This window comes from Thermobia domestica, chromosome 5, assembly GCF_964235325.1.
Source record: "Thermobia domestica chromosome 5, izTheDome1.hap1.1, whole genome shotgun sequence".
NCBI lineage: Eukaryota > Metazoa > Arthropoda > Insecta > Zygentoma > Lepismatidae > Thermobia > Thermobia domestica.
In genome coordinates this window covers 217,817,550-217,825,402 of record NC_137458.1, presented here as the reverse complement: position 1 = coordinate 217,825,402, position 7,853 = coordinate 217,817,550, and the positions used below count along the sequence as shown (strand labels likewise).

At 31.9% G+C, this 7,853-nt stretch overlaps 1 protein-coding gene and 1 long non-coding RNA gene across 7 annotated transcripts in view; one reads left to right on the top strand and one right to left on the bottom strand.

The window, feature by feature from the left end:
* The window catches only part of LOC145686407 (uncharacterized), a 501,835-nt gene that overhangs the window by 126,561 nt on the left and 367,421 nt on the right, over window positions 1-7,853 (top strand). The window lies entirely within an intron of this gene.
* The window catches only part of BicC (protein bicaudal C), a 444,159-nt gene continuing 437,635 nt past the window's right edge, over window positions 1,330-7,853 (bottom strand). For all 3 annotated transcript variants that reach the window (XM_081759695.1, XM_081759697.1, XM_081759696.1), the window contains one exon: window positions 1,330-3,751. In XM_081759695.1, the coding sequence (XP_081615821.1) occupies window positions 3,708-3,751 (44 nt within the window). In that variant the 3' untranslated portion in view covers window positions 1,330-3,707. The remainder of the gene's footprint in view (window positions 3,752-7,853) is intronic.

Sequence of the window (7,853 nt, the reverse complement as noted above, 5' to 3'; positions counted from 1 at the left end):
AAATATTTATCAACAGCTAGGGTGCCATAATTAACGATATACAATAAGGGGTCAATATGAATACACTGTTCTGATGAGCAGCCCTATCTTATTACTAGAAAATAGTTTGTTGATGGTATGTAATATAAGAGTTCTTTCAGATCAGTTTGCGTATCCTAGAGTCCAGTTGATTATGGAGTTGAGAGCAACTAGCTTCAAAAAGCATGTATCGATTTTAGAGTTACTGGCAAGTTTTGATTCACCCCCAGTTTATCTGCTGTTTTATTAGTTACAGTGCAATGTTGCTCTATATTCTGTATTTTTATTTTTAAATGTTATAATTAATTTAGCAGAATAATAATAAGCAGTCATTTATTTTCTAACGCAGTATGGCATTTTAGTCAGTGTTACATTATATGAGAATGTTCGTATAGCTGTCAATTAAGAATTTGTTCTTGCATCTACATAAAGCGATTTAGAACGTGCAATATTACGTTTATGAAGTCAGCGAAGCACATCAAATTTTCAATAAAGTAACTGTCCACATGAAAGGATATAGCAACACTACTATTATCAACCTACAGTTCTAAACATTTACGATGATTGGGAATAATAATAATAATAATAATAATAATAATAATAATAATAATAATAATAATAATTGAAGTTTTTTTTGTTTTACATATTCAAAGTTTCGGACTGAAGAGTAACGCGTTACTTTCGAAGTAGGGTAGCAGTTCCTTTTTTTGAGGCAAGTTAACACGTTACATTTTAAGGGAAAGTAAAGTAACTTTTAACGCGTTACTTTTCACAAGTAACTTCTGATCTAAATACAAGTACATCTCAATATCTAAACTTTCGTCTGAATACTTATCTTCTCAATATCTATTATATAAAATACACCAAATAAATAATTCCATCTAATGGAAGTACGACAAAGATCGTCAAGCTGCTGTTGCTATTTCCGAATACTACATTATTTTCGTCTCGCTTATTGTTCACTTATATTTTTTCTTGGTTTTAAATATACTCAATGGAACTTTCAAGATTCGTGTGAGAGTTACTTTCGTTAGTTTTTTTTTTTTTACTGGAATTTAGTTTATGAATTTTTCCGATTCCGTATAGAGAGGGCTGCTGTCAAGAGTGTTACAACGATGTAAAGTAAACATTGAAGCACGTGAGTGTAAGAACAGTCTGGAGTCGTAGATTTAAATATTACAGAAAGAAGGGAGGAAACTATCTCAAAACTACACAAAATGGAAGCAGATCCTTTCTGCGATCGTCTCTTTCATTACTTTCATTTCGGACAATCACAACGAAGAAGCGACATGAAATATGGTGGAAAAAATCTTATCTACTGATCAGCAATAAACCTTTATTCATTTTCATGAACCAAAGATACAAATTCTTAGTAAAACAAAGTTATGGTGTAGTACAAAATACTAACACCTATTGAAAATTCACGAGAAAGTAGTATATAAAAAGCATGTTACAGGATACAAAATTCAACACAGAAACACATACATTTTTCATTACTGAGAACGAAAACACAGTACAGACAAAAGTAGCTTATTATAATGAAAACAGCATACACATGTCAAAACATTCAATGAACAGTACAGGGAGTGGGAACAATCCAAGTTTTTCACGTAACAGTCTATTGTTGATATCAACTGCTTTGAAAAAAACAGAACTTGCAACGCTTTTACGTGTAACGTGTATTTAAAAGGAATGGAACTTTTTCCTGTAGTAAGTTCTATTTGTAGTTCGATGTAAAATTTTACAAGTCTTTTTTACATAATCCAGATTATCCTGTTGTCCTTAGTATTTTACGGATTTATTTATACCTTGTATTTTATCGTACTTGCATGTAAGTACCAACAATTACATTTCATGTAATGCAGTTTTTAAATTTTTAACGGCAAATCATATTTACCCACATTATGTCAAAATAATATAACAGGTTTATATTTAAGTCCAACTTACATGGAAGAAAATCTGTACTATTACTTTACATTCAAAAAGTTTCTTGGAAGTCATTTTGTTAATTTATGCTTATAATTCTAAAGAATTTTGTTTATAGCATAAATGACTGTGCTATTTGCTGAAATATTAACATTACTGGGAAGAAAGTATTTGCTTAGTAACTATTTGATATAACAGATTGTCACTGAACACAGTCCCAAATTATTTATTAACATACAAATCTCTCTTAAAAGAAATAGTAATTGCATAAGCGGTCTTTGAAACTAATAGATCTAACTTTGTGGTAAAGATTAAGTCAATGGTTCTGTAAACCGATGAAATAGCAGAAGTAGTCAAAATATGCTCTAGGAGCGAAAAGTTTTATGAAATATTCCTCTTTATATATATGTATGTGTCAAGAAAATTTACAACAATAATAATAGTAAGAAAACCAAATACCTAAGCAAAATAATTTTGTCTTGCGATATTATATAGATATATATATATATGTATGTATGTAAACGTAGAATAAATTTGTCATAAAAACCTGCCTTTCAACGAAATACTATAATACTTATTAATGAAATAATGCTGGCAAGGTAACAATAGATACATTTTTTTTTTTCATAGCAAGTTTGAAAAGTTTCAAGCAACTCTATATAGAAGATAACTAGGAAGATGGTTGCTTTTAAAAAATATATATTTTTGAAAAATTAACTAATCATTTCTACATTCCTTTGGTATTTTTTTTAAAATTCCCCTACGACTATTAATGTAACAAGAATCACTTATTCTTAATTCTTTGGCATGCACAAAACAATACTAAAAAAGTTTAGGAAATAGGTAATTATTAAAGCTAGTAAGGTAATCATTAAGTGTTCCATTAAAACTACATTGTTACAAATTTTATATAGAAGTAAAAATTGTGTTATTCACCAAATTTTGTGCCGAATTGTTATATATTAAGGAATGAGCGCAAATAATACTTTGTAAAATAAAGACTGTTCCGCTACCCACCACCCTTAACTTTCCATACTGACAAAAATTATTAAAACGTGTACAACATATACCGAAACACTGGTATTATCAAATACATGTACTACTCCAATATTGAAAAAATATTATAGTAAATGGTAAAATTTCAAAATTCTCAATTGTTCTTATTTATAATACGATTATAAATTCGTTATCATAGCACTATAAATTCTTTATACTGTATAAAGACATGCAAGGACAAAAACAAATACGAAACGCAATACTTCCGTTAATTGTTTCTATGATTACTGTTCTCAAATAAATACCAAGACAATCTTACAATCTCAATCTTTACCTGAGGAACCTGTAACCTTAGATCAATTAAACAAGAGTACTGGTATTTGTTCAATGAATTGAAAAAATAGCTATAAACGTTAAAACATTTGTTAAATGTAATATCACATAGTTTCGGAATGTAAATTGTGTATTTTTTAAGGCACTGTTACTTCACCCTGTTCAGTAAAATTTAAACTGCAATCTAAAAAGAATGTACTATAAATTTGAACTACGGATACACATATATGCGTGTCAACTTTTCTATTTTTTTTTTTTTTTCTCCTTTCATCATTTTCTACTAATCCTCTGTTTTTACTATCTTAAATCTTAATGAACAGAGCAAAATACAATTCGTTGACGTCATGGACGTAACGTTGCACGGCAGTTAACAGCAACCAACAGCAGTCTTCATTCTTTCACAGGACTACTGGCAACGATTTTTTTTTTTTTTTTTAATGATCCTTCCTGTGCCAGGTGCTCCTGTAGTTCTTGAGCTCTGAAACGAAAGTTTAACATTTAGTATGGTTTTCTCAAGAAATTCGAAACAGGATACAGAAAAGCAAGATGAGTGCTTTTAAGAGTTCATTTCCAAGCAGAGTTTTTTTTTTTTTTTTTTTTTAATGAAGCCACTTGTTCTATAACTCTAAGGAACTTCGAACGGGGAAAAACATTTAAAACCATGGAATTAAACGAATTTGAATGTCAACGACATCTTACATCTTTCTATGTATTTTCTTAGGTGTTTGCGTGAACTGGAGGAAAGAGGGAAGTACTAACAGCTTCGGAATAAATGTACTTATTTGATTGTCTATTTTTCTGAATTCTTTACGAGAGCACGAGTGGAAATCATCTACTATGGATGTATGATTTATTCTGCCAAAAGTAATACAGACTAAATTTCTCACATCTAATCAGAACGTAAAAGGAGATTATTGTTAATCTTATTTTTATTTTACTTTTATTTATTTATTTTAGTTCAACTCAAGGAAGACAATAATAAGATGGATAATAGTAGAATGACGTACGTAGGAAATATTAAAGAGAACCGAGAAAACACACGCACACTGTTTTATGTACTGTTCGTCGAATACCCTGAAATGTTCTTTAATCTTAACGCAACACTAACGCTACTAATGCATCAAGGAAAGTTTGTCGAATGAAGTTCGCAGTTTGATTCCTTTTTTGTACAGGAACTATTTTTTCATCTTTTAATTAAGATTATTTTACTCGACACCACTAATGTGGAAGGAACTATGGAATCGGACAAAGAAAAGTTATCGCGGAACTTTTGAGTTAAATTAACCTATTTGGTTAAGTATTTTACTACGGTTCACTTCGAGCTTGGGAACAACTACAAGCAATTCTGATTATCTTCCACCGGATGAACATTCAATACAGTAAGAACATTTGGTCCATAGAAACCGGAAGTAATATATAATGAAAGTTGGCATAATCTTCAAGTGTTGTTATTACCATTAATGCAGTTTGTATTGAAACCTATGTGTATTATTTACAAAAATACTACTAAAATGTAATTGTGTACTAACAGATGAAGCCATGGACATCTATTTTATATATTGTTTATTGGCACGCTTTCGATTTACAGGTTATGGTTGTCAATGTAACTCTCGTCTCTGACATAAAAGATATCAATCTACGAAGATTTGTGAGCGGTCTTAACTTCATTTCCCAATCCTCTAAATCGCAAAACTCTTTACAATGGAAAGTTTCTGGTCCGCAGAACATTACAAGATACAGACAGAATCTTATGTGGCTTGCACATTTGGTTCCAAACTATGTTTTGTCTGAGCATGTCGGTCGCTTTGCAGTTAATGTCATGATTTACAATACATCTTAATACGGGGATACCTCGAGGGTTTCCCTCCAACGCGGTTTATATCCTTCCACATATTTATGAGTCATAAGAGCAGTAAATAGTACATATTCATATAAAGAGGGTGGTACGATAATACACCGGCAAACTGGAGGTAATAACTGACACGAAATTGAGCAAAATTTCCCCGGACCCCCCCTTCGAGACGAGAAATTAAAAAAAATAAGGAAGGATAAAAAATGAAATGAGAAAAAGAAGGATCGCGTTAAAAATGTAAAAAATCAGGAAGCTTTTGGTTACTCTTTTCTTTTGAAGAGATTTGTATTACTTGAAATACAGTACATGCTGGCGAGGTGAGCGAGATATAATGGAAGAGTCAGGGTATTTTAAATTTTCTAGAAAAGTTACGGAATTCTCAGAATTTCTGCTACTAGTCAGGGGGATTTCAAAGGAGATTTCAAGCTCCCGAAAGTATAGTACCGTTGTGTAACAACGTGGACATTTTTTATCATAAATTTTCATCATCGCATCCTTGCAGTATCAAACATGTTATTTCAAAAACAAATTTTCTACTGCTCCTTTAACCTGTCATTGGAACGGACAGTAGTTGACGGAATAATAAAAAGAAAAAATATATGGTAAGAAAGTTCTGTTAACATTTGATTCAACAGAGAAAGGAACGCAGATATTGTAAAATATTTTACAAGACATTATTGAGTATGTACTTTTTATAATAGTGAATATGTACTTTTTATATAATAGTTGGGGTCATATGAAGGAAAATTGTTATATTTGAATGAACAGAGGAAGGATGTAAATATTTTAAAATCTTTTTCAGCACTTTTTTATTTATTATTATTATTTTACTCGAGATTTCTCATAGTTTGTTTTTAAAATACTTACCAACATATCCTCATTTTATTGTCCTAACAAACCAACATATGTTGATAGTAAAGTAGTTTAGATTGATCGAGCTCCTGGGCATTCAGAATTTCATGTCAACCCCCCTTCCCGTTACGAAATCCTGGCTGAACGAACCAATATATGTTCCAGTAAAATAGTTTAGAATGATCGAGCCCCTGTTGTGATGAGCACAGTATTTCATGTCACGGACCCCCGTCCCCCTTTAAGAAATCCTGGCCACGTGCCTGGATGAGACGTTCAAAAACCGACGAAGGCGCTAATATAATGCCCAATCTCGTATGAAGACGAGAAAATCTTACTGTTGGGACAAAGCAACTAACTAATGGAAGTAAGTTCTTATGGTACCAGAGCGGTCACCACAATACCGGGATCCCTACAGACAGGTGAATTCACGCATGGAATCCTCCTTCCTCGTCTGCTTAATGACCTAGCACTTTGTAGTAGATTTCAGTTCTTCAGGACAGGAATCTCTTCTGCCTAGTTATCTCAAAAAGGGATATTCACATTTCAGAGAGATTTTCCTGACAATTATATAGTTGCTTTCAAGGCCATTGATTTTGGTATGTCATATCACGCAACTTTAAATTGAATTAACAGGGAATCGTACTCATAAGAATTTCATTTTCCATCGGTCAGAAACTTTGATCAGATTTTAATTTTCCGAAAAAGTAAACAAATTGTGTTTTGTGAGTGGTTGGGAGCACGGCCTCTTCTCCAATGTATTTTATTCTAAGTACTTTACAAGATGATAAAAATATATGTATGTTGTTATTGAACCGCGAATCAGTGAACAAAATTTGAAGCTTTAGTAGTTTAAAAAAAAAAAAAAAAAGTGATATCGATTTATTTGATATTGTTTTAGAAGCTACGGAATAAATACTGTTTATTCCAGGTAATTTCCGAAACTACTTAACCAATTTTGACAATTCTTTTATCAGAGGCCAGTATATTCTTTTCGATGGTAATAAACTACATATTATAACGCTTGATCTCCACAGAACTTGACTGATTTTTTATATGCAGTATCTTATTGTGCTTATACTAATAATTGTTTCGGCCACGGGCAGAGATCGATTATGTAACATGCAAATGAACTTGTTAGATCCTATTCCAGCTTAATTATACTACAATTATTCTTAGTATTTCAAATTTTGTATGTGGAAGTGTTTACTGAATTGTCTCATTATCATCGAGTTTTATATTATATATACCCACGTGTTCGTGGGGGCATATGTCTCCAACTATGTCGCTGATTGGTTAGTTGCTCACTCGTAACTAGAAGAATCATGTCTTCAAAAATCCGCGAACCTCAGAACCTACGATGTATTATTATTGAGATTATTGCATTTTATTAAAAGTATTTTTTTCTTATTTACAGTTGACAGGAGACAATTTATGAAAACAATTATGCTAAGTATACATTGTATGAGGTAGTTGAAAAGAAAACGTCAGAAATAATATACTGCATACGTAGTACTATTCCGGGAAGCTAGAAAGCCATTATCTGTCTTCAATACGCAGTACCAGCCCTCCCTCCTGCTCCAGTAGCTAGCGCGCGACAACAGTCCCGGTGGTACACATAGTCTCAGATTAACTTTCCAGTGAAGAGAATAAAAAAAAAATCGTATTCACTTCCAGTATCGTGTATCATCCCTCTTCTTTAGCCTACATAGCATAATAATGAGATATTAAACTAAAAATTTCTCTAAGTTCATCTCAACACGCATTTCTTGAAAAGATTCATTCAGTACAGCAAGAAAAACATCTTCCAAATCAGCTAAACACTGGGTTAATTTTACTAATGGAAATAAACAGTGCATATACGTATCTAGAGAGAAAT